The sequence below is a fragment of the Rhinatrema bivittatum genome, chromosome 3, assembly GCF_901001135.1.
Source record: "Rhinatrema bivittatum chromosome 3, aRhiBiv1.1, whole genome shotgun sequence".
Classification (NCBI taxonomy): Eukaryota; Metazoa; Chordata; class Amphibia; order Gymnophiona; family Rhinatrematidae; genus Rhinatrema; species Rhinatrema bivittatum.
Genome location: NC_042617.1, coordinates 436,618,423 through 436,645,852, shown reverse-complemented (window position 1 = coordinate 436,645,852; position 27,430 = coordinate 436,618,423). Strand labels below are relative to the sequence as shown.

Sequence of the window (27,430 nt, the reverse complement as noted above, 5' to 3'; positions counted from 1 at the left end):
TTTACATTGGAAAATTTTATGGAGAGTTTATCATGCAACAGTCCTTACTTACCTATTCAGTTTCAAGTAATTTCTAATAAACTCACTAATTCCATGCAAAACTGAGGTTCAAAAGGTGGAAACAGTGAACATTAAGCAAGCTTTAGACCTAGTGAAGGAGAAAGTTCAGCAGATGCAGACTAGGGAATCAGCTTATTTTAAAGGTTCTTTGGTGGCTCATAATAAGCTGGAGAGTTCTGAAAATACTTTGAGAAAGTATAATTTATGATTTTCAGTTTTCCAAGAATGTATTCTATTTCTGCACTTGAAATGTTAGAATATGCTACTCTTGTTTTAAAAATATCACCGGATCCGTCCTGCACCTTTCCAGGGCCTTTTAATTATGACCACAGAAAAGGAGTGAATCTGAGGGGCAGGGTGAGCCTCTTCAGATTATCAGTTGATAGTTTAAATTTAACTGGATTTCCAGAGTATTCTGAAATGGATCAAGCAGTCTTTCCTACAATTATTATTTATTACTTGTGCCCTAGATCCTAAAAAGGATTTGCTACTTAAATCATTTTTTAAAGTTCAAGATATATTGCTTATGAATTGTTGTGCGCAGGTATTACCTGATGTCTCTAGGGAAATGCAGATAAGGATGACGCAATTCCTTTTCCTGAAACAGAGACTTTTACATTTGGTGATCTTTTCTTTTTATGCTATCCCTGTGTTAAACTTCAAGGGGTTAGGATACATTTGTGTTGAATCTGCCCAACTAACTGTTTTTCCTATTAACAGAGCCATGAACTTAATTGAAATGTAAATTTAGACTCCTCTTGAGAAAGATGAACTCAAATTATTAATTTAGTATGGCCACGATATATTTCTTCTTATTTCCTACTACAATTTTCTTTTATTTGTGTTTTGTATCTTCCCCTTAAATTTGGAGGACTTGTGGAATGCTTGGGGATTTTGAGGGGTTTTTCTGTAATTATTTTTTTCTTCTATAAGTTTCAAATGGTATAATATCCCTTTGCAGGGCCAGCGCAAGGGTGTTAGGTGTCCAAGGCAAAACGCACAGGCCTCCCTCCACAATTAAAAATTTATGCATAATAGATTTTTTTATGCATAATAGATTTTACATTAAAAAGGACAAATTACAGTCTTTTGAGGTAAAAATATTATTTAGTACAACATGTATATTATGTTTACATGCATTGCTTATGGTGCCAACCAGAAAACTCTGCAAAGATGACACTTGGAATTCATATGTTATTAGACCAATAGAAATCCATGATAGGTGTGGGCTTGGCTGTCAAAGTCAAGAGTAAACAGAATTACAATATAGTAAGCCTTCCATACTGATAGCACTCAGACAGTAACAATCCTACCTGTGAGAAGGCAACATTAATATTACAGAAGGTCTTAAAAAAACAATGCACCTATTAGGAAAAAACAGAATGAGCCAAGCTGATATAGATCCCTACACAGAAATTACATGCCAGCAGAATACCTCACCTGTATCACACACATAACACAAACAGACCCTCATCAAATACAGAATAGAGAAACCAAAATAAAAATAGAAATAAACAGACAAAATGTGAACTGGAAATTGCAACAAGCCAGACTCTGTATCCAGTGCATCAATGTAAAAACAACCATACCATTCTTCATATATCAATAAGATAAAAGAAATATAAATCATTAATCATACTAGCAAAAAGAATATTTCAAAATAGCTGGCAAATAGAATAACATCCAAAAATTAAAAACTCAAAATGTTTCCAAACACCAATAAAATATTTCAGTACAGCAGAACACAAACACTTAAAAATTAAAACTAATAAGAATATAAATCACCCTCTTCATACCTGGGAATATTTGATTTCCAGATGCCCTGAGATTGTCATGGATTACCATGGAGTGGGAGGGGGTGCTGTTGCACCCAAACTCTCTTCTCTTTCACCCACATACATGCTCTCTCACATACATGCTCTCTCTATACATGTGCTCTTTCAATAAGACTCACAAATATGCTCTCTCTCTGTTCTCAATTATATTCACACATCCTTTCAATCATATATACTTCCTCAGAGGCCCAGCACAGGTGGGAAGGAGGAGATGCCCTTCCCATACCACTCCCAGAACAGTGGACTCCAGGTGACTTGTCTAGTTCACCTAGTGTTTCCATTATCCCTTTCTCGTTGGCTTCCTTTTCTTTCATGAATTTGTAAATTGCAGTATACATGAAAAATTAAGAAAAAAAAAAAGAGTGCAAACACAGAGCTAATGGTTTAATTCCTGAATCAAGTCTTCTGTCCCTTGGGTCAGCAGAGGCTGGGAGTTATTGTCATCAACAAGGGCAACACCTAGTGGCCAGATTTAGAGTTCACAATATAGAGTTCAGAAGGAGCCCTGGTGCATGGTTCACAGATCAGGACTGCTGCTAAAATAGTGGAAGAGTCTATTAAAACAGGAAAAAAAAACCCCAGGTAAAGTGTTGAATAAGGTTCATGAAGTTATTACCCCCCACCACTAGTTCCAACTGAGCTACAAGAAAGAAAAAGAAGAAAGGATGAACTACCAGGCCCAAAAGAACACAGAACAGATAATGACCCTAGGATCTCAGTCTGCCCAACTAAATTCCTATTGCAAAATCATAGACCCCAGTCAATCCTTGACTTCATGTTCCAGTAAAAAGGATGACAGTTTCACAGCAAAATGCAAAAAATGAAATATTGCGTAATGCTGTTAAAACAGCTTTACACATTTAAAAATTCTGATTCAGAACATAGTAATCCAAGAGTGGCCAACTCCGGTCAAGGGCCACAAACTGGCCTGGTTTTCAGGATATCCACACATGAATATACATTGCATATATATGAATTGAATGGAGGCACTGCATGCACATCTATCTCATGCATACTCACTATGGATCGCCTAAAAACCTGGCACGTTTGAGTTCTTGAGGACCAGAGTTGGCCACCGCTGTAGTCAACTATAACAGGAAAACATGTAAAAATAACTTACCTATAAGTATACTGCTTATTTTTTAAAATGCAGATGTTGTATGGCAAATGCATAAATTTTTCCATTCCCACAGCAACATAATACTGATTATGTTCTAACTCTGATGGGCCCTGTATAAGTTGTCCAGCCAATGTATATAGCCTAAAAACAAAACAAGGATCAAGAGATCATGAAGGAATACAGCTGGTCAGAATGCAGCAATGACTTTTCATTGCTCTTAAAGTTTAATGTTTCTATTGTATAAAAAATTATCATCATAGAAATAAATGTGTGCACTGGCTGTTAAGAAATGAGTAATATGCTATCATCTGAAAAACCCATGCATCTTTTAAATACATTCTATTCGGCAGTGTTTTATGGACTGTGATCTAAAACTGGAATAATGCAATTCAGAAAATGTGCTATAACTAAGTCACTAATTACCCAAGACAGGGTTACTTGCAGTCCTTAAAGCTTGTATCTTTATACATTTGCTAGTTCTATAAAAGGTATCATCTTTACACAATTACCTGGTTGGTTTTCTTTTAACTAATTTCAACTCCATATGATCTCCTCAAGAATAAACTTATTTCAATCCAAATTTTCCAGATTGCTTTAATCCAATCCCTGCATAAAACACTGTCCCTAAGGAAAACACTCAGATGATGGGTAGCATTTGACATAGTGATCTGCTGTATATTTGCTCATTTCTACTTAATGCTATCATTTTTAAAAACTCAAGAACAAAGCATTTCACAGAGGTCAGCATATTTTCCTAACTGGCTACCAGATAACTAAACTTGTTTATTTGCATAGTACTTTTCAAACAAAAAAACATCCTAACAATTTAGAATTGTAGCATTCCAGATATACATATGCAGCATTCAAAGGTGATAGATGGTCAGAATAACTGACCTGTGTAAATGTTGTTGCCAAATATAGCAAAATGTTGCTTACTTGTAACAGATGTTCTCACAGGACAGCAGGATGTTAGTCCTCACATATGGGTGACATCACAGGACAGAGCCCAATCACGGAACACTTTTCTCAAAGTTTCCATAACTTTGACTGGCCCCTTCTGGGCATGCCCAGCATGGCACTAACCCTGCAGCCAGCAGGGGTCCCCCTTCAGTCTTGTTAAAAAGCTACAGGTAGTGCCGAAAAATAAAATAAGAAAATGTTACGAATCCAACACCGCAGGGCGGCGGGCGGGTTTCGTGAGGACTAACATCCTGCTGTCCTGAAAGAAAAACTGTTACAGGTAAGCAACATTTTGCTTTCTCACAGGACAAGCAAGATGGTAGTCCTCACATTTGGGTGAGTACCGAGCTGAGGATGTCCGAGTATGCACCAAGTGTGACCAGGTGTGCAAAGGCACCAGGACTGGGCTGAAATTTGGGCGAGGGCATCCTGAACCCCACCGGGCAGGCGGAAGGGTGGTGTTACGTCACGTTGTAAACAGGTTACGAAGGACAGACTGGCCGAAGATGGAATCTTGTCTTCCGGCTTCGTCTAAGCAATAGTGGGATGTGAAGGTATGGAGAGAACTCCAGGTAGCAGCCCTGCAAATGTCAGGAAGCGGCACCGAGCGAAAGTGTGTGCTTGAAGTTGCTTGAATTCCACAGCTTTGAAGTGGAATGCCCGCTTGCTGATAGTAAAAGGATATGCAGTCCGCTAACCAGGAGGAGAGAGTCTGCTTACCCACAGGCTGCCCCCAATTTGATAGAGTGAAAAGAGACAAATAGTTGAGTGCTCTTCATGTGGGCAGCTGTACGGTCTAGGTAAAAACTCTAGAGCCCATTTGCAGTCAAGTGTATGCAGTGTCTGCTCTCCTGGATTGGAATGGGGCCTGGGAAAAAAAGGTAGGTAGTATAATGGATTGATTGAGATGAAACTCCGAAACTACCCTAGGCAAAAACTTAGGGTGAGTGTGACGTACTGCCCGGTCCTGCAGACGTTTAGTGTAAGGCGGATAGGTAACTAGAGCCTGTAACTCACTAACTCTGCGAGCCGAAGTGATTGCCAGAAGGAAAATCACTTTCCATGTGAGGTAGCGAAGGTCACAGGATTGAAGAGGCTCGAATGGTGGTTTCATGAGCCGACCCAAAACCAGGTTGAGGTCCCAAGAAGGGGCCAGAGGACGCAGAGGAGGCTTGAGGTGAAGCAAGCCCTTCAGAAAACGTGTAACAAGGGGTTGTACTGAGATGGGAACATCTCAGACACCTTTATGGAAGGCGGCTACCGCACTGACATGCATTCTAATGGAAGAAATTTTAAGACCTGACTCTGACAAATGCCAGAGATAGTCAAAAAACTTCGTGATTGGACAGGTAAAGGGGTCAAGGGATTGAAAAGAGCACCATGACGTAAACTTGTTCCATTTGTAAGAATAAGATTTTCTCGTGGAAGGCTTCCGTGAAGCAATCAGGACATGGGAAACTGGTTCAGAAAGGTTGAGTGGTTGAAGAATTAACCTTTCAACATCCATGCCGTCATGGATAAGGCCTGAAGGTTGGGGTGGCTGAGGCACCCGTCGTTTTGAGTGATCAGGAGCTGGTCCTTTCCCAAAGGAATGTGCCTGCGAATGGAGAGATCCTGAAGTATTGGAAACCACACTTGGCGTGGCCAGTGAAGTGCTATCAGGATCATGGTTCCCTTGTCTTGACATAACTTCACGAGAGTCTTTGACAGAAGAGGAAGTGGAGGGAATGCATAGAGTAGACCGGTTGCCCACGAGAGGGAGAATGCGTCTCTAGGCCGAGAGCATTTGCTGCGAATGAGAGAGCAGAAGTTCTCTACTTTGCGATTTTGAGCAGATGCAAAGAGGTCTATTTGAGGATATCCCCATTGTTGGAAGATGGAGTTTGCTACTGAGAGGTTGAGAGACCACTCATGCAGTTGAAAGATGCGACTCAGCTTGTCTGCCAACACATTGTCCACTCCCGGCAACCAGGTGGCCCTGAGGACCATCGAATGGGAGAGAGCTTCCGCCCATATCTGTGCAGCTTCCTGACACAGAAGGAAGGAGCCCGTGCCTCCCTGTTTGTTGATGTACCACATGGCCACCTGGTTGTCCGTCTGGATCAGGATAACTTGATTTGAGAGGCGATCCTGAAATGCCCTGACAGCATATCTGATTGCTCAAAGCTCCAGGAAATTTATTTGGTGTTTGGCTTCCTCTGGAGACCAAGATCCTTGTGTCTGCAGATTGGCCACATGGGCTCCCCATCTGAGGTTGGAAGCATCGGTGGTGAGTGTTATTTGAGGGTCTGGAGCCTGGAAGGGCAAGCCTTGGAGGAGATTGTTCTGATTTCTCCACCAGGTGAGAGACTGACGGAGTGAGTCGGTGACGTGGACAATGGTCGACAGGGGCTGAATGCTTTGAGTCCATTGTGACCGTAGAGTCCACTGCACGACTCATGGCCTAATGGGCCATTGGTGTGACTTGAACTGAGACGCCATGTGTCCCAGGAGAATGAGAAAGTGGCATGCAGTCGTGGAGTGCTGAGACTGCAGCTGGTGTGCAAGAGACACGAGAGTGAGAGCTCGCTGTCGAGGTAGAAAAAACTTTGTCTGCAAGGTGTCCAAGTCTGCCCCAATGAACGACAAGGTTTGAGATGGGACTAAAGAGGATTTGTCGTAATTGACGAGAAATCCTAATGAAATTAGAGTGTGTAATGTTAGATTGAGGGACGACAGAGCAGTTTGCTGAGTGGGAGCCCTGATTAACTAATCGTCTAGATAGGGGTAGATGTGAACACCCTGAGTTCTTAGGAAGGCTGCAACCACTACGAGGCATTTCGTGAAGACTTGTGGCGCAGACGCTAGGCCGAATGGAAGCACTCTGTACTGGTAGTGCTTGGGGCCTACTAGAAACCTCAGGTATTTGCAATGAGATGGAGTTATCGCAATATGAGTGTATGCGTCCTGGGAGGTCTAGAGAGCAGAGCCAGTCTCCGCTTTGTAGAAGAGGAAGAAGAGAGCCCAAGGTTACCATCTTGAACTTTTCTCGCTGGAGGTACTTGAGGGCCCGTAGGTCCAGGATTGGACGAACACCTCCGATTTTTTGGGGATTAGGAAGTACCGGGAATAGAACCCTAGGCCATGCTGAGAGAAGAGCACAGGTTCTATTGCCTTGGACTGGAGAAGAAGAGAGACCTCTTGATCCAGAAGGATGGAGTGATCGGATATTCTCCACGTCGGTAAAGGTGGGGAGTCCGGTGGAATGGAGAGAAAGTTCAGATGATAACCTTGAGCAATTATTGCCAGTACCCACTGGTCTGAGGTGGGTACTGGTCTGAGGTGATGGAGTGCCACCTGTTGTTGAAGTGGCACAATCAACCCCCCACTGGTATATGAGGCAATGGAAGCTGGCTGCTGCTCTCTAGGTAGAAGTCAAAAACCTGAAGCAGGACCTGGTTGAGGAGCTGCTTGCTGTTTGTTTCCGTGTCTGACAAGACTGGGCTTTTTGAAACGGTCTCATGGAATGGGATCTAGCTGGTGGCGGGTAGGACTTCTTCAGGCGGAAGAATGACTTCAAGTCCTTGTGGAAGGGCTGTTTTGAAGAGTAGTCAGAAGACATCAGAGAGAGGAGTCGTCTCTCTCCCTCTCAGACCTTTATATAGAAAGCAGGTTGTAGTTGAGCGCCTCCCACACAGGGTAGGTCGGATAACCTGTATTGTACTTCAGGACGAAGGTCGGAAGACTTGAGCCAGGCCCATCTTCTTGCCGAAATAGCGGCTGCGGATACCCTAGTAGCAGTGTCAAAGATATAAAATGATCTGATCTCATGCTTGCCTGCCTCAAAACCTTTGTTTACTAGGGTCTGAAGCTGATCTTGGAATTGTTGAGGCAGGGAGTCTGTCAAATCTTGTATCTGCTTAAAAATGACCCTATTATATTGGGTCATATAGAGCTGTAGGCGGCAATCCGGGAGATGGGCATCGAGCCTTGGAATACCCGGCGGCCAATGGCATCTAGAAACTTCTGTTCCTTGCCAGGGGGAAAAGAAGCGTGAGGCTTTGATCTCTTTGCTCTTTTTTGTGCAGATTCAACAACTACAGATTGGTGATCCAATTGAGTTTTCTGAAAGCCCGGAGCTGACTGCACCAAATTGGTAGTGTCAGCTTTTCTGTACACTGAAGAAATGGAGCCAGGATGTTCCCAATTCTTCTTGAGGAGATCCAGAAGAACCTGGTGGATAGGGATGGAGGTTATTTCCTTGGGAGCATCCAGGAATTGGAGCAACTCCATCATCTGATGTCTGTCATCGTGTTCTGTCTAATTGGAAGGGAACCAATTCAGACATTTCCTTCACAAAATTTATAAAGGAAAGGTCCTCTCTGGAGGAGAACGCTTCCTACTTTCAGTGGGTGAAGGTAAATCATCGGTGTCTGGCGAGGAAGCATCACTCCAGGTATTATAGGGATCAGCACCTGTCCCTCTAGGAACTAGAGGGGACAGGATGGTGGGATACCTGAAGGTCCTGGTCTAGGCTCCGAAGGAATTAGAGGAATTATCAGAGGCACCGATTAAGGCATCGAGGGATGGCTCGGTGGTGCCGACAGGCGTATCGGCACAGATGGTTGGATCGGTGGCGAGGGACGTATCGGCATCGATGGCTGAGGCAGGATTCCGGATGGAGGGATGCGAAACTGTGTTCTCCTCCCGATGACAGAGTAAGCAGAGAGGGCACCAAAGCCATTGGTGACCCGGGGTCCATCGGTGGAAAAGCGGCAATGAGCGCTTCCATCCTGGAGAGCAGCGGTGCCAACGCTGCCAGAATCGGGTAGGTGCTCGGTTCCACAATCTGTACCGGTGTCTGTGCCGTAGGAACCTGGAGTCGTTGCATCGCCTTGTCGATGGCCTCCTGAACCATCTGGTCCAGTTCTTCCCGGAGACCTGGAGCAAGCAGCCCCGGCTCCGGAACAGAAGAAGGAGGCAGAGGACCACCGTTAAAGGCGGAGTCGCGGCTCCCACTCCCCTGTTGGGTGAGAGTTGCCTCGGTGACCCGGTAGCCGAAAAGGTCGGTGCCTTTTCTGGACGGGGTTTTTTCAACGGCGGCTCAGACGATGATTTCACTCCCTCGATGATCCGAGACTGTCGATGTTTCTCTCTGCAATCCCCTCGGTCCTGAGGAGGAATAGAGGGTGTCTAAGGCCGAGATGTTGTCGATGCCGGACGGTCACTGGTCGATACTGGCACGAAGTTGACTGTGCCGGTTCAGACGACGTTTATGCAATGACGGAGTCGGGGTTTGAGCACGGAAGAGAAGTTCCATCTTCTCCATTCTGGCCTTGCGACCTTTTGTTGTCATTAAGGCACATTTGGTGCAGGTTAGGACATCGTGCTCTCGTCCAAGACACATTACACAGACTTTATGGGAGTCTGTGACAGACATGGTGCGATTACAGTCCGGTCACCGACGGAACCCCGACTCCATGGCAAAAAAATTGAGCCACGGTACGTCGATGGCCAGTAGGCTGCGAGGGCCAAACTTGACGGTAATCGACGGAAAATGGGTAAAAAACTTACTGAAGTACCGTGGCTTGAAAAAGTTAAAGAAGGGACCCCTGTGGGGCAATTTAACTTTTAGTAATTCCGTGAGGAAAATTCACGTCAGGAATCTCTGCAGAGCTCCTTAACCGTGTAGCTACTGCTGCGTGGAAAAAAAAAGACTGAAGGGGGACCCCTGCTGGCTGCAATGTTAGTGCCATGCTGGGCATGCCCAGTAGGGGGCCAGTCAAAGTTCTGGAAACTTTGACAAAGTGTTCCGTGATTGGGCTCCATCCTGTGATGTCACCCATATGTGAGGACTAATATCCTGCTTGTCCTGTGAGAAAACCCAGTAACTCTGACCAGGATTTCTTTGTGCGTCCTACTAATTCAGTTCAGCTAAAGCTTCAAACACACAGAGAGACTAAGGAAACATAAGAGCAACAACACAGACTGTCAGTTTTATCTGTTAAATACGTTTGGTTCAATTTTGGGCCTTGGTCCTGATTTTTTAAATAGGGTGGGGCACTACAACCTGCATTCTATATAAAGGTCTGAGAGGGAGAGAAAAACTGAATGGAGTAAATTTCTCTCATCAAGTCTTGCTGAGTTCCTTCAAATGGTGACCTCATTTATAATATCTTAACTAAATCTTATCAAAGCAACACTACTAATGAAGTATGAAATGAACCAAAAAGAAAAATTCATACTGGCCGCTTGTCCCCCAGGATATAAAAAGGTGCCCACCCAGGGCTAATGTTGGTGGTAGCAATAGTGCTGACCCTTCAGGTAACCTCCCTGGTACAGCTGTAGGCCAATAAATTTTTATTTATTCATTCTTATTTTCTGTAATCTTCATCTAATGTTCAATGCGGATTCCAATAAAAAACAACCATACATAATAATCAGGAAACTGATCACAGAAGCTAATGAAAAACTAAAGGAGATATACAATTATGTGCCCTGAAGATAAAAAGGAGATAGTGTACTGATATTTGTATGCAACACAGTGGGAAATTACTACTTATCTGATAATTTCCTTTTCTTTAGGACAGTCAGATGAATCTAGAACAAGTGGGTTATGCATTCTTACCAGCAGATGGAGACAAGCGTAAACTGTCGTCACAGTATACACACCCCTGCAGTTAATCAGCCTGCCAGTATTCTCTTCAAAAGCATCTGTGGACAGACTAGCAAAAAACTTTATGAAAAACAGATAACCATTGCAATACTCAGTCAACACGGAGCTCAGACATGAATGTAACACTAGTCTAGGGACTGGAATAATACTTACCAATAAGCCCTGTAAAACGTAGACACACAGGAGGATCATTATGCAATCATACGGCAGCCAAGGGAGGGATGCTGGATTTTTCTGACTGTCCTAACTAAAAGGAAATTATCAGGTAAGTAATAGTTTCATTTATTAGTGTCCAGTCAGATGAATCCAGAATAAATGGGATTTACCCAAGCTCTTACTGAATAGGGCGGGAGCTGCCCACAGTCCAGTCAAAACCTCACGTGCAAAGGCTGTGTCCTCCCAGGCTAGCACATCCAGACGATAATACCTGGAAAGGTATGTAAAGAGGACCACGTCGCAGTTCAGCAAATGTCAACGGGAGGTAACAATCTAACTCTTGCCCATGACACTGCCTGAGCTCGAGAAGAATGGGCCTGAACCCAACTAGGTAACAACTTCCGGGCATCCATGTATGCAGTCGTGACAACTTCCTAAATCCAGCAAGCTATTGAAGCCCACGAGACTGGCTCTCCCTGTCTAGTACAGAGGACAAACAGGTGATCCGACCTATGCAAAGGCCCAGTGACCTCCAGATACCAAACATCATGCTGCTTGATATCTAAGGACCGCAACAGATGGGACTCTTTTACATCTTTCTCCCTGACCAGAGATGGACTGGTTCAATTGAAACTCAGAGTCCACTTTCAGTAAAAAGAGAAATGGCTTCTGGCAAGACGAGGCCTGCAGTTCGGAATCCCTATGTGCATAGCAATTTGCCACAAGAAACACTATTCTCAAGGGCAGAAACCGCAAGGACAGAGTAGATAGACGAAATGTAGGGCCTACCAAAAAATCCAAAACCAAATTGAGACTCCATAGGGGCACCGGAAACACAAAGGAGGACGAAGACGTTCCATTCCTTTCAGAAAACAGACCACAACAGAATGAGCCGACAAGGATCAACCATTGCTGGACCCCTTAAACAGGTGAGAGCAGTTACCTGTACCCTTAAGAAATAAAGGGTCAAGCCTTTAGTCAAGCCATCCTGCAAAAATTCCAAAATGAACGATATCTTGACCGCACAAGGAAAAGTACTACGATCCTCATATCAGGCCTCAAAAAAATCACTCCAAATCCGCACATTTAATTTATTTATTATTTTTATATACCGACATTCGATCTCAATTGAGATATCACACCGGTTTACATTCAGGTACTGTAGGTATTTCTCTATCCCCAGAGGGCTTACAATGTTAAGATTACTTACCTGGTAACCTCCTTTTCCTTAGTGTATGCAGATGGACTCAAAACAAATGGATATAGTGTGCTCGTGCTAGCAGTTGGAGACGGATCTGATGTCAGCACGGGTACATATACCCCCACAAGAAGTGAAGCAATTCAGTAATCTTCCTTGCAAAGCTGTTATAGCTATATGTGTACTGACCGATCGATTAATCAACAGGATTACCCTGACCAATTGATGGTAGCTGGAGACCGCCAGTGTTCTCAACCGGAAGGCGTCGACACCCGGCAGGGTGGAAGCCCTATTATAAGCAAAACATGGCTTACTGTGAGTCAGCGAATCCCCATGTATACCGGCAGCCGGGCGGGATGCTGAGTCCATCTGCATACACTAAGGAAAAGGAGATTGCCAGGTAAGTAATCTTAACATTTCCTAGCATGTAGCAGATGGACTCAAAACAAATGGGATGTACAAAAGCTACTCCCGGACTGGGCGGGAGGCTGCCTGAGGACCGTGTAGGATCGCCCTCGCAAATGCTGTGTCCTCCCCTGGCCTGAAAGTCCAGACGGTAGAATCTGGAGAAGGTATGGAGGGAGGACCACGTCGCCGCTTTGCATATCTCTGCAGGCGACAGCAGCTTAGCTTCTGCCCAAGAGGCTGATTGTGCTCTGGTAGAATGAGCCTTGACCTGTAGAGGCGGTGGTCGGCCGTGAGGCCGCTTCCCCTTGCTTCTTCCCGCTGTGAAGGACGAACAGGTGGTCTGTCTTTCGTACTGCTTCTGACATTTCCAGGTATCTGGACAGCAGTCTGCCGATGTCGAGATGACGTAGTGTTCGACCTTCTTCCGATTTCTCCAAACCTTCCGTGGTAGGCAAGGATATGGTTTGGTTGAGGTGAAAGTGTGAGATCACTTTGGGTAAAAAGGAAGGAACTGTACGAAGATGGATGGCCTCTGGAGTGATTCTGAGAAATGGATTACGACAGGATAGTGCCCGTAGCTCCGAGATGCGGCGTGCTGAACACACAGCCAGCAAGAACACCATCTTCAAGGTCAATAACTGAAGCGACAGGCCTCGAAGGGGCCTGAAGACTGATCCTGCTAGAAATTCCAACACTAGGTGGAGGTTCCACAAGGGCACTGGCCACTTCAGTGGCGGGCGAATGTGCTTGACTCCTTTTAGGAAACGTGAAACGTCTGGGTGCTGGGCAATGGATTTGCCATCACGTCTGGGACCATAGCAAGACCGTGCTGCTACCTGTACCTTGATGGAGCTGAGGGACAGACCCTTCTGAAGTCCATCCTGCAGAAAGTCCAAGATGAGAGGAATCTTAGCGGCATGTGAATTGGTGCCATGAGAATCACACCAGGCTTCAAAAACTCTCCAGATCCTGATATATGTTAGTGATGTGGAGAACTTGCGCGCTCGGAAGAGTGTATCTATCACCGGCTCCGAGTATCCTCTTTTCTTCAGTCTAGCCCTCTCAATGGCCAGAGCGTAAGAGAGAATTGAGCTGGATCCTCGTGGAGAATGGGGCCTTGCCGTAGCAGGTCCCGGTATGGAGGCAGAGGAAGAGGATTCCCAGCCAGTAGTCTTCTCATGTCTACGTACCAGGGTCTTCTTGGCCAGTCCGGGGCCACTAGAAGAACTAGGCCTCTGTGTCTCTGAATCCTGTGAACAATGGCGCCCAGCAGGGGCCATGGAGGAAAGGCTTATAGCAGGATCCCCTGAGGCCACGGCTGTACCAGGGCATCGATCCCCTGAGCCCGAGGATCTCTCCTGCGGCTGAAATATCTGGGAACTTGAGCGTTGGACCTGTCTGCTAGTAGGTCCATGGCTGACGTCCCCCATCGATCCACAATTATCTGAAAAACTGTGGGTGACAGTTGCCACTCCCCCGGGTTTAGGCTTTTTCTGCTGAGGAAGCCCGCCGTCGTGTTGTCCTTCCCGGCAATGTGGACGGCGGAGATGTCCTGGAGATTTGCTTCTGCCCAAATCATCAGGGGAGTTATTTCCAGGGACACTTGTTGGCTTCTGGTTCCGCCCTGTCGGTTGATGTATGCCACCGTGGTGGCGTTGTCTGACATCACTCTGACCACTCTGTTGCGAAGTCTGGGGGCAAATCGCAGGCACGCTAGCCTGACTGCCCATGCCTCTAATCTGTTGATATTCCACCTTGACTCTTCTCTGGTCCACCATCCTTGGGCGGTGAGCTCCTCACAGTGCGCTCCCCATCCGTTCAGGCTGGCATCTGTGGTGAGCAGAATCCAGGTTGGGGAGGACATTCTTGACCCCCGGCTCAAGTGGCCGGGCCGAAACCACCAGCGTAGTTGATTCCGCACTCTGGCTGGTAGAGGCAGGTGTATGGTGTAGTCCTGTGATCGTGGACTTCATCGAGATAGAAGGGCGCGTTGCAATGGTCTCATATGAGCCCGCGCCCATGGCACCACCTCCAGAGTGGATGCCATGAGGCCGAGGACTTGTAGATAATCCCGAGCTGTGGGCCGGCTGGCGCTCAGCAGGACCTGCAGATGATTCCGGAGTTTTGACTGTCTCTTGGAGGTCAGGCTGACCTTGTCTTCTTGGGTGTCGAATTAGACCCCTAGGTATTCCAGCAACTGGGATGACTGTAGGGAACTCTTCTTTATGTTGACTACCCATCCTAGGCTTTCCAGAAGAGCTATAACTCTGTTGGTTGCCCGGTGACTCTCCTCCAGTGACTTTGCCCTGATCAGCCAATCGTCCAGGTAGGGATGGACGAGGATCCCTTCCTTCCTGAGTGCCGCCGCCACTACTACTATTATCTTGGTAAAGATCCGCGGCGCGGTGGCTAACCCGAAGGGTAAAGCCCGGAACTGGAAGTGCTGATTTAGGACTTTGAAGCGTAAATAGCGCTGGTGATCCTGATGAATTGGGATATGCGGGTAGGCTTCTGACAGATCTAGGGAGGTGAGGAACTCCCCTGGCTGTACTGAGTTCTTGACAGACCATAGAGTTTCCATGCGAAAGCTGGGGACCCGTAGGTGTCGATTGACTGACTTGAGGTCCAGGACGGGCCTGAAGGTGCCCTCTTTCTTGGGTACTATGAAATAAATGGAATAATGCCCAGAAGTTACCTCTTCCTGTAGGTACTGGGATTATGGCTTTTAGGGCCAGGAGCCTCTGTAAGTTCACTTCTAGTGCCACTGTCTTGAGTGGTGAACAAGGAGATTCCACAAACTTGTTCGGCGGAAGCCAAAAGAAATCCAGGTAATATCCTTCCCGGATGATGGCGAGGACCCACTGGTCCGAAATGATCTCGACCCACCTGCGGTAGAAGAGGGTTAGCCTGCCCCTTGTAGCTGCTACCCTCGGATGGGTTGGCTGATTGTCATTGTGGGTTACGGCCGGGGCCAGAACCCGGGCCGGTTCTCTTCTTGGTGTGCTTAGCCCGCTTATGCTCCATTTGCCTCAAATGCGATGTCGTCCTATGATGTGCGCCTAACACGGGTGCGTAACAGCAGGCGCCTAGAGCGGGCGTCTTATCAACGTGCGCCTATAACGGGCGTCTTAGCATATGTGCGCGTATCCTAGTAGCGTGCGCTAACGTGCGCCTATCGCGTGCGCTAACAACGTGCGCCTATCGCGTGCAACGTGCGTTTAGCAAGCAAAAGCGCTTAATTAGAAAAGAGAAGTAGGCAGGCAAAAAAAATGGCGACCTCCCAGGCGGGTGGCCTCGTAGGCAGGCCCAGTTAGTCCACACTTCCTCGGAGACCAAGTAAAGATGTACGCCTTACCTTGTCTTCGGCGCTTCCCGGCTGCGACCCGGGCGGTCTCCGGCTGCGGGGGAAAGGAGAATACCTTCACCGCCGCGCTTAAGGAAGTGCACCCGCTGCCTCTAGGCCGCGCCTGAACCGCTCGGGGGCCAAGTCCACGCCGGGAAAGAGGCTGCCTCTAGGCCGCGCCCGAACCACTCGGGGGCCAAGCCACGCCCGAGCCCTTCTCACTCGGGGGCTGGGTCCCTGCCGCGAACCGGCCACCGGACCGAGGCTCCTACCTCCGAGGGACCACGGAAGTCAGCTCGGGAAACTCAACTGGGTGAGTGACCGCCTGGTATCACCACAGGAGTGCGGGGCTCTTCTTCAGTAGATTTCTTCTATGAATTTAGTCGATAGAATTTGGAAACACGCTCAGCGAGCGTGGGGTGGCTCCAAAGTGCTTTGGAGACGGAAATTACTGAATTGCTTCACTTCCCGTGGGGGTATATGTACCCGTGCTGACGTCAGATCCGTCTCCAACTGCTAGCACGAGCACACTATACCCATTTGTTTTGAGTCCATCTGCTACACGCCAGGAAATCTAAGTTTTTGTACCAAGGAAGTGGAGAACTTTCTATATCTTAGCAAGGCAGAGATCACTACCGCAGAGTATCCACATTTCAGCAAGCGAACGCTGTCAAGAGCCATACCGTAAGAAAAAATTGAGCCGGATCTTCGTGAAGGATAGGCCCCTGCTGAAACAGGTTCCTGTGCGCCAGAAGTTGAAGAGGCGAATCCACCAGGAGTCTCCGTAGATCTGCATGCCATGGTATCCTGGACCAATCTGGAGGAAACAAGAGCACCATCCCTCTGTGGCGTTCGATCCTTCAAATCAATCTGCCCAACACGGGCCATGGAGGAAAGGCATACAGCAACTTGTCTTCCAACCACTCCTGCACTAGGGCATTGATCCCCAATGACCCTCAGATCTCTTCTACGGATGAAGAATCGCAAAACTTACACAGTGCGCAACAAGTCCAGGAATGGGAGACCCCAGTGGACCCAAATCAGCTGAAACTCCTAGTCTGACAACACTCACTTTCTTGGTTCTAGACTCTCCCTGCTGAGAAAGTCTGCTCTTACATTCTCTTAGCCTGCGATGTTCGAGGCAGAGATCATCTGGAGATAGATCATCTTATGGAATGGGCAGAGGTACATTTCCTGTAACACTTGCTGGCTCTTGGTACCTCCCTACCGATTGATTTAAGCCACAGTTGTTGCACTGTCTGACATTATGTGGACAGAGCGACCCTGCAGCCAGTCGCCAAACTGTAAACATGTTAGACTGCCTGGGCCTCCAGGCAACTAATGTTCCAGAGACCCTCTGCGCTCTAGTGCGTCGTCAGCTCCTGACATTAAGCTCCCCAACCAAGGAGACTCACATCCGTGTCAGAACTAGCCAGTCCGGAGGGGATAACGAAACTCCCTTTTGCAGCTGATCCGCCTGCAGCCACCACTGCAGATGGGAGAAGACCTCAATCCTAAGCCTGCGGATCCACCAAGACAGCAAGAAGCACTAAAGAGGAGGCATATGCGCCCTCACCCAAGGTACCACTTCTAGGGTCGCCGCCATTAAGCCAAGGACCTGCAGGTAAAACCATATGGTTGGGTGCAGAGTGTTCAACAACAGACGGAGTTGAGCTAACAACTTCTGAATTCGAGCTTCCAGCAGAACACCTTGGCCTACTTCGTGCCGAACTGAACCCCCAGGTATTCCAGCGACTTAAGTAGGCTGAAGACTGTTCTTGGCTAGCCAAGCTCCCACAACAGGGAAATCACCTTGCGAATCACCAGGCAGCTCTCTTCCAGCGACTTTGGCGCAAACATCAGCCAGTCATCCAAATACAGGTGTACTAGGAATCCATCCTCTCTCAACTGTTCCGCAACTACCACCATTACACTGGAACAGATTCTGGGAGTGGTGGTCAGACCAAGGGCAGCACCCAAAACTGAAAGTGGCATCCCAGAACTGCATGAAATGTTGATGTTCTAATCAGATGGGAATGTGGAGATACTCCTCAGAAATCCGGAGAGTTAAGAAATTCCCCCATCTGCAAGGCCATTAACACCAAGTGCAATGTCTTCATGTGAAAATGCTTCACTTGCAGATGACAACTGATGTCTGAGGTCCAGGACGGGACAAAAAGAGCCCTCCTCCTTTGGCACAATGAAATAATGGAAAATCACACCTTATTTTCTTGAGACGTGAGCCCTCATACTGAGGGCCGTCGGACCTCACACTGAGGAGCCATACCAAAGCAGTTTACATTGCCTGTTTTTTTTATTTTGTGGTGAATGGCAGGGAGTCACCATGAACACATTCCGGTGAACACTGAGAAACCACAGTTCATATTCCTCTCATATCACCTCCAGGACCAACAGATCCGATGAGATTTCGACCCACTTCTGATAAAAGAAAGACGCCTCCTCCTATCTCCTGTACCCGGGGGTGGGTCAGCAAACCTTCATTGGGAGGCTCCAATACCAGAGCCTACACCTCTTCTGGGTTGTCTGGGATGAAAGGACTGAGAACCACCAAAGGATCGAGTCTTCTGAAGGTCGCTTCTCTACAGGGTCGAAAACAATAGGATCCTCTAGCACAACCTCGTGTGAAGAGAGCGCTGCGCCTGCATCTTCTCTGGCAAATGAGGAACCAGAGATTCGTCCCATTTACTGGTTAATTTCTCCAACTCGCAATCAAACAAAAGCAAGCCATTAAGGGGCAATGTGGTGAGATTAGCCTCGGAGGTCACATCAGCCAAACAACTTAATCATAACGGATGCCTGGCCGCTACTATTGAAACCACCCCTCTGGCTGATGTGTGGACCAAATCTCAGCCTGCCTCCACCAAGAAGGCAGCAGCTGGTTCCACAACCACCCTGGAGTTTGCCCCAGAGTTATCAACCTCCTGGAAGAGAAGCAAACAAGAGTCAGCCACCAAGGAACAACAAGAAGCGATCTGCAAGGTAATTGCCACTGCTTCATATGCTCACTTAAGAATAGTCTCAATCTTTCAGTCTTTTTAGCATGAGCATCTTCAAGGCCGTTTCTCCTTCCACAGGAATAATCCGCTTGAAGAATGCACACAAGTGCATTTCCACCTTGGGAAAACCATAACCCCAATATTTAAAAAGGGCTCCAGGGGCGATCCGGGAAACTACAGACCGGTTAGCCTGACTTCAGTGCCAGGAAAAATAGTGGAAAGTGTTCTAAACATCAAAATCACAGAACATATAGAAAGACATGGTTTAATGGAACAGAGTCGGCATGGCTTTACCCAGGGCAAGTCTTGCCTCACAAATCTGCTTCACTTTTTTGAAGGAGTTAATTAACATGTGGATAAAGGTGAACCGGTAGATGTAGTATACTTGGATTTTCAGAAGGCGTTTGACAAAGTTCCTCATGACAGGCTTCTAGGAAAAGTAAAAAGTCATGGGATAGGTGGCGTTGTCCTTTCGTGGATTGCAAACTGGCTAAAAGATAGGAAACAGAGAGTAGGATTAAATGGACAATTTTCTCATTGGAAGGGAGTGGGCAGTGGAGTGCCTCAGGGATCTTATTGGGACCCTTACTTTTCAATATATTTATAAATGATCTGGAAAGAAATACGAGTGAGATAATCAAATTTGCAATGACACAAAATTGTTCAGAGTAGTTAAATCACAAGCAGATTGTGAAAAATTGCAGGAAAACCTTGTGAGACTGGAAAATTGGGCATCCAAATGGCAGATGAAATTTAATGTGGATAACTGTAAGGTGATGCATATAGGGAAAAATAACCCATGCTATAATTACACAATGTTGGGTTCCATATTAAGTGCTACAACCCAAGAAAGATCTAGGTGTCAGTGTGGATAACACATTGAAATCGTCGGTTCAGTGTGCTGCGGCAGTCAAAAAAGCAAACAGAATGTTGGGAATTATTAGAAAAGGAATGGTGAATAAAACGGAAAATGTCATAATGCCTCTGTATCGCTCCATGGTGAGACCGCACCTTGAATACTGTGTACAATTCTGGTCGCTGCATCTCAAAAAAAAGATATAATTGCGATGGAGAAGGTACAGAGAAGGGCTACCAAAATGATAAAGGGAATGGAACAGCTTCCCTATGAGGAAAGACTAAAGAGGTTAGGACTTTTCAGCTTGGAGAAGAGACGACTGAGGGGGGATATGATAGAGGCGTTTAAAATCATGAGAGGTCTAGAACGGGTAGATGTGAATCGGTTATTTACTCTTTCGGATAGTAGAAAGACTAGGGGGCACTCCATGAAGTTAGCATGGGGCACATTTACAACTAATCGGAGAAAGTTCTTTTTTACTCAACGCACAATTAAACTCTGGAATTTGTTGCCAGAGGATGTGGTTAGTGCAGTTAGTATAGCTGTGTTTAAAAAAGGATTGGATAAGTTCTTGGAGGAGAAGTCCATTACCTGCTATTTGTTGCGGCAATGAAGACACATCAGGCAGGATTCATGGCAGCAAAGGGAAGGGGGGGGGGGAGAACACTCCCGTGGGTCCCCTTTTATTGTACATACATCCATAGCATACAAATGTGCCATCACATTATTGGCTCTCCTAGCCATAGCATACAGACGTGTCATTAGACCATTGGCTCATGGGGTGTGTACAGATCATTTCATTGGCTGCTGAAGCTTATACCATATATGTGTCTGTCTTTTGCCTGCAGCTGAATACGTGGCAGCTCCTTAGGCAGTGAGGGTTAATTATAAGCTAGAGATTTAAGATGTGCTAGTCTTGCTGCATTCAGTGCAAAGGTCAGAGAGAAGGGAAGTTAGAGTTAACCCCTGACATGGCTTGCTGGCAAAGCTCATAATTCCCCACTTCTCACCTTTTCTGTTTTTATTTAAGCAGCATAAGAATATCTCTGTATCCATGCTTTAGACCCCTACTGAAACCTGCTATGCTTTGCGTATGGGCTGGAGATAGGGGAGGGGGGATATGGAGAGAAAACCTGAGTCGGCGTGGTGTGCCAGCTACCGCAGAGCTCTTGATTCTCCACATCACCCAGAGCTGGTGCAGCGTGGTGTGCCAACTACTGCAGGGCTCATGATTCCCTATTAAGCAGCATACAAGACATCTTTGTATCCAGGCTGAAAGCAAGGTTTCAGTATGGATATGAGGTTGGGTATGCACTGAATACAGCAGCACAGGCAAATAATTAAGACAATTACAATCATTATAATAGGAATCACCTTTTTGAGACCAGAAATATCAGGAAGCCAGGACTATAGCCAGTCCCAGGGAGAAGTTCGTGTTTTGTCTGAAAGTGGTGCATCAGCAACCATGGTTTCCATCTGCTCTATGGTATGTGTGAGGTTTGCTTTATAATCTGATATGTATACACAGCAATGAGATCCAATTAATGCACAAACACCACCCTTTGATGCTAAAACGGTGTCTAAGGCTAGCGGTTCTGTAATGCTACCTCTCTAATCTGAGAAACTTCAGTTGTGAGTAGCTTTAATGCATGGACTGTGATTAAATAGAGCAGTCGTCCAGTTAGCTAGGATGTGTAAGTCTCTGTAATTCATAGCTGTTCCCATTGGGGGAAACAGGCTTCTAGCTACCTGGGTTTCTGTATACTTATCTATGGGACTCATGATCGCCTCCCTTTTGTTACGGAGTCTTGCTTTAGGTAAATTGTTGACTGCATAGAATGAGGGGAGGATGTAGCCTAGAGTGCATCTGCCTTTCCATCTTGGGGAAATGTGCATATATGCTCTACGCCCACATAAAATCCAAATGTTTCCTAACAGATTAGTGGACATGTCATTGGTATTTTTAATTTGTGTTATTTGGGCTACATAACTACAACGGGTAAATCCCCCGTCCCCTCTATACTCTCTGCACCTGCTTGGGTCTCCCACCGCACATCCTGAAATCTGCCAATTGCACATATATGTGGTATAATTATGTAAGTGTTCAGTGATTATGGGCCAGTCTGTGCGTGCATTAAAATGTGTTCTATTCATGGCTTCTTGTAATACAAAGGTTCGGTTACAATATGTATATTTTCCCACCTGAAGCCCCTTCCCACCCCCTGGATCATAGTCCCAACAAAGAGCAGCAGTCTCTTGAATATGGCTGCCGATGGGTATTATGGTATTACCAACTGGAGAATTAAGGGGATAACCTCCCGGCCATGGGAAATTCATCCATCCTGTAAGATTAAATGGCACGGCATGCATCATTAGTCCTCTGCGGGTATGGGTTGGCATGTGTGTGCAGATCCAACAGTCTGTTCGATTCAACAGGTGTGAAAAGTTCTGTGCATCGAGGATGTACATGTTGTCTTGCCAGAGTCCTTGTTCAGGAATCGCCATAGCTGGAGAAATAAGGCAAAAGAGGAGGTTGCAGAACACAATTGTTAATGAGTTGGCATTCAGGCAAGAAAAGGCAGCTAATAAGAAGTTCTCTGGAGTTCTCAAGGCCTTGCTGTTCCAAGAGTTGTGCAGATTGGTCAGATAGTGCTTTGATCTGTCCCCAGGTCATGTGGTGCTGCTTTTTGCGGGGAGTCCGGTCTCTGTCGTTCTGAGGGCTGTGGAGGCTCAGGGAGAAGTTGGGGATCGGGTCCTGTAGACCTTGATGCCACGCCATCTTTCCAAGGCTTCACACAGCAGGTCGGAACCCAAAGTGGACCTGTGGGAGCAAGCACAGCAGCATATCCTCGTACCCATGTTAACAAAGGAACGGGACCATGCCAGACAGGGTTAGGTAACATTCTATACAAGACTGACGGCTGTGGGTGACTAACCCTAGTCCCATAATGATTATCCACGGCTGTGGTCCGATTTGAATTTGATATGTTTAGATGATTTAAAGTGAACAATACTTTGTTCAGCCAGTCCTGTTTAGGGGGAAGTCCAATGGCATTCCCTCCTTTTTTGTTTGTGTTTGTCAAAGGCTGTCTTAAGGGTGTGATTGGCTCTCTCCACAATGGCTTGGCCTGTGGAATTGTAGGGAATGCCAAATATGTGTTTAATGTTCCATTGTTGGCAAAATTCAGCAAAGGAATGGCTGCTGTAAGCAGGGCCATTATCAGTTTTCAGAACAGAGGGTAATCCCATTATAGAGAATGTTTTTAATACAGTGATTAATTTTCATTCAGTAAAATAGCATAAATGTAAATTAATCATTTAAAGGAAAAGTCATTTGCAGTAGGCTGAACCACAAACAACAAGTATTTCAGACATTACATTAAACATATGTTACACAAGACTGACACATATTCATCCATTCTACAAATATTCATTCATAGTCTTCTTGACATCAAGACAGACAACAAAAAACACATAATTTGAGCTCAAAATTCATATCAAAAAGGTATCAAAAACAAAATTAGATCAAAGATCAAAAATCAAAAGGTGTTAGAAAAATGTTTGAAAAATAAAAGTTTAGAATTCTGTATAAAAATTAGGAAAATAAAATAAAACTGAAGTTTAAGACAGGAGGACTGTAGACCTGAAAAATAAAAACTAGTATACAACAGAATTATTAAATAGCAATATAGTGCATATGATAGGATAGCATAGTGCCTCCTGGTGGATGCACCATCATCACTTTATAGATTGCAACCTGGAACAATAAATTCAATCAATAATACTCTGAGCTTAAATTCAATGTGGAATATCAGAATACAATATCAATTAATTGTTAGAACAGGAACTTAAACACGCCTTTCACTCAGCTCTGTCTGCTACACGCTGAAGCATCTGTTACTACTATTAAATGTCCTTGTCAGTAACCTTAGTTCAGTATTAAAGAAGTTTGAAAGTATTAAAAAGGTTCAGTATTGAAGGTTGAGGGAAAAGAGGTTTGGATCAGCAGGAGATCTGATCTGCCTCATGCCCCCTTTTGAAAGCTGCAGCGCATAGTTAAAGAAATGTATCAGAGATATAACAGATACAGAAATTAGGGAGAGAAACTGCAGTACTAAGTCCAGTTTTTTCTTTTCAAAGGTTCTCTCTCCCTCCCCCCCCCCGAGTGGCAACCAAGACTTAACAACAGAAAGACAGAGTGAGGGGGAGGACTAGTGTAGGAATGCAGAACAGCGTCTCTCAAGAGAAAACAGAGGTGAGAACTCCATTCAATGAATCAATCCTTCAAGTCTAGAGGTACTGAAAGGCAGCACAGTATAACATTAACTTAGTTAAACTATAATCCTTATACAAGAAATGTACCAGCAACTGATAACATAACTAGATAACGTCAATCATAGACAATGAGACTGGCAAGGATTTGCTGATCTCTTGTAAACAGATTCTATCTTAACTTTGTCCTAAAACGAATACTGCAGTAAAAATACAAATTCTGTGTACTGGCAATGTAAGCAATTGCTATAAAAATAAATCTCAGAGTAAGGAGGTCATTTTAAATCTGATCCAATTTAACTTTGCAAAAGGGGAACATTTCACATGAAATTTACAGTGTCCTGTCCAAGTTTCAGTACAGTTACAACGTAAGGCTCTGCATACACTTTCTGTGGGGAAATGTTCTCTAAGTATGCAGGCTTCCTGTAACTGAGTAACAAAGCCCAAGATAAACATTCCTTCCAGGTTTGCTTTGTTTGCTCAATCACTTGGTTTAATCTGGTTTGCAACAGAGCATTGTATTGTCTTACCAGATCATTTCTTTCATGTTGGTATTGTTTTTGTTTGTAACGCCACTGTGATATCAGAAGTGCGGCTGCCTGGCCCAAGGTCATATATGCTAATTTCTTTGAAGACCTGGAGGCATAGTTACTGCTTATGACACTCCGGGCGGTATTCAATTCTATTGCTGTCAGGGATCCCTCTAGCAACCCTCGGGTGTAAGAGAAGTGGAACCCTGTCTCCTTGATACTTGTGCTGAGTTCTCTAAGAATGCTATAGGGAAGGGCTGACCAATTATATTCTGTCCCGCCTAGATCATTGATCCTTTCTGTGATGGGAAAGGCTTGAAGTCCTTCTAATAGTTCTTCTCCTGTAAGGTTTCCTTTTTGCTGTTCCTGGTGAAACCCCATGCGAATTGCACCGCACGGGCCAGGTTGTGGCTTAATTGTGCTTAAGGGCTGTTTTTCTAAATAAGGCTGGGAGGTCTGAGTGGGCTGTGTCATGGGTTCTGGCATGGGAAGCTGAGGATACAGCGAAGTGGCTGTCCCTGAAGGAGTTTGCGGATATGGTGGGGAAAGAGTGTGTGGAGTAGGTGTACTAATGGGTGGCCTGTGTTTCTTTACTGTCTGCTTCTAAGGCACATGAACTGGAGATGGTGCCTTGAGACTTTTAGTCCTTATGTGTTCTAGAGCCTCTGTGCACTTTTGCCAGAGTAACAACTGCCGTATGGGAGAGCGCGGAGGCGCATGGAGACTGTTGCCTATCTTAATCCAATCTTGGACATCCAGAGTTCCAGCCTCTGGATACCACGGGCAAAGGCAGGCTATTTCACCTATCAATTTTTCTAAGTCCCCTAGTCTGACTTGTGCTATTTCTCCCCTGGTGACGAAATAATGATTCTGTATTATTTTCTGCAGCTTATTTGCATGACACGTCTGCTTAGCTGACAGTTTTCCCCCATACTCACGAATGTTGGGAGCAGACTCGCTGAAATATACTTACGACTGCGGGAGCGGGTCTGCTGTTGGGAGCAAACTCGCTGAAAAATACTTACGCTTGCGGGAGCAGGTCTGCTGTTACGGTGCACACCTAGGCTGTTCCAGCCGGATGAGCAGGGAGCTTATCATGTCGTGGGTCACCAGATGTTGCGGCAATGAAGACATATCAGGCAGGATTCATGGCAGCAAAGGGAAGGGGGGAGAACACTCCCGTGGGTCCCCTTTTATTGTACATACATCCATAGCATACAAATGTGCCATCACATCATTGGCTCTCCTAGCCATAGCATACAGACGTGTCATTAGACCATTGGCTCAGGGGGTGTGTACAGATTATTTCATTGGCTGCTGAAGCTTATACCATATATGTGTCTGTCTTTTGCCTGCAGCTGAATACGTGGCAGCTCCTTAGGCAGTGAGGGTTAATTATAAGCTAGAGATTTAAGATGTGCTAGTCTTGCTGCATTCAGTGCAAAGGTCAGAGAGAAGGGAAGTTAGAGTTAACCCCTGACATGGCTTGCTGGCAAAGCTCATAATTCCCCACACTATTAAGTTCACTTAGAGAATAGCCACCTCCATTAGCAATGGTAACATGGAATAGACTTAGTTTTTGGGTACTTGCCAGGTTCTTATGGCCTGGATTGGCCACTGTTAGAAACAGGATGCTGGGCTTGATGGACCCTTGGTCTGACCCAGTATGGCATTTTCTTATGTTCTTATAAGCGCTCTCTAACCACTGGATCCAGAGAGGGTACAGGACTTCCAAAATCCATCTCCCTTTGAAAATAGCCTCTGGGGTGCCCCACTCAAACTCAATTAATTCTTGAATGGCTTCATCATGGGGGAAAAAAAAACAAGAGGCTTTACGCGAGGAAACCAAAATGGTATTTCTCTTTGGCTCAGAGCCTGAATCTGTCCCAGGAACTCCAAGCAATTTTCAAGGTCTGGAAAATCAGAGCTGGCAATTTATCTCTATGAAAGAACTACAACATAGTAGGGATGTGAATTGGGTTTCGGACGATTGAAAATATCGTACGATATTTTCAAAATCATCAGAAATCAGGGGCTCCCCAAAACTATAGGAAAACCCCACAAAATTGTTCGTGGGGTTCTCTTATCGTTTTGGGGGGAGGGCGGGAAAAACGGCACACAAAAATAACCCCTAAACCCACCCCGACCCTTTAAAACTAATCCCTTAGCTTCCCCCACCCTCCCGACCCCCCAAAAAACTTTTTATAGGTACCTGGTGGTCCGGTGGGGGTCCCGGGAGCGATCTCCCGCTCCCGGGCCGTCTGCTGCCACTAATGAAAATGGCACCAATGGCCCTTTGCCCTTACCATGTGACAGGGTATCCATGCCATTGGCTGGCCCCTGTCACATGGGGGGAGCACTGGATGGCCAGCGAATCAGTGAAATCAAAGGAAAAAAATCAGTGAAATCAGAGGAAGCCTCCAAACACTGAACAAATCAGCAGGCACTCCTCGCTGAGATGCCTGTATATAAGCAGTGCAAAGAGAAACACACTTAGGCTTCTTAGACACAGGTTCCATGATGGCCAACAATGAGCTAAGCCCGGCCAGAAGCGCGCATCTAATTTTGTTTTATTTTTCAGATAGGTGCTCAACTAGACGTCTAGAAATTATGCATCAAACACTTAGGAACACACACCTAGGCGTACCACTTGTGTGCATAGGTAAACATGCAGCCACTATGCATCACTTAACGTGGAGACACAGACTACAAGGCCCCACTGTGCACCCAAAAACTGGATGCACAACCAGAATGCACAGCAAGATGCACACGCCAGACAGACAATCTTATAGAGGGCAGCCTTAGAAAGCGCGCAAAAAGCCACTGTGGCCTGCTACACTGCACAACGAAAAGCCTCGGAGCAGGGCCTAGCCTAAGGAGGCTGCTCAACCTGCCAGGCTGCCCAAGTTCCTCAACATCCCACGAAGCGGAACAAATGTCGGACCGGCGTACCGAGCATTGAGATTGAGGGAGGAGGAAACCCTGTACAACAAAAAGCCACGGGGGGAGAAAGCATGTGT

General features: G+C 45.9%; 1 protein-coding gene across 7 annotated transcripts in view; it reads right to left on the bottom strand.

Annotated features, from left to right (window-relative positions):
- Nucleotides 1–27,430, bottom strand: part of DCDC2C (doublecortin domain containing 2C) — a 376,475-nt gene that overhangs the window by 203,092 nt on the left and 145,953 nt on the right. For 6 of the 7 annotated variants that reach the window (XM_029595811.1, XM_029595815.1, XM_029595808.1 and 3 more), the window contains one exon: nucleotides 3,016–3,156. The exons of the other annotated variant lie outside the window; for it this stretch is intronic. In XM_029595811.1, the coding sequence (XP_029451671.1) occupies nucleotides 3,016–3,156 (141 nt within the window). The remainder of the gene's footprint in view (nucleotides 1–3,015; nucleotides 3,157–27,430) is intronic. 7 annotated transcript variants of the gene reach the window in all.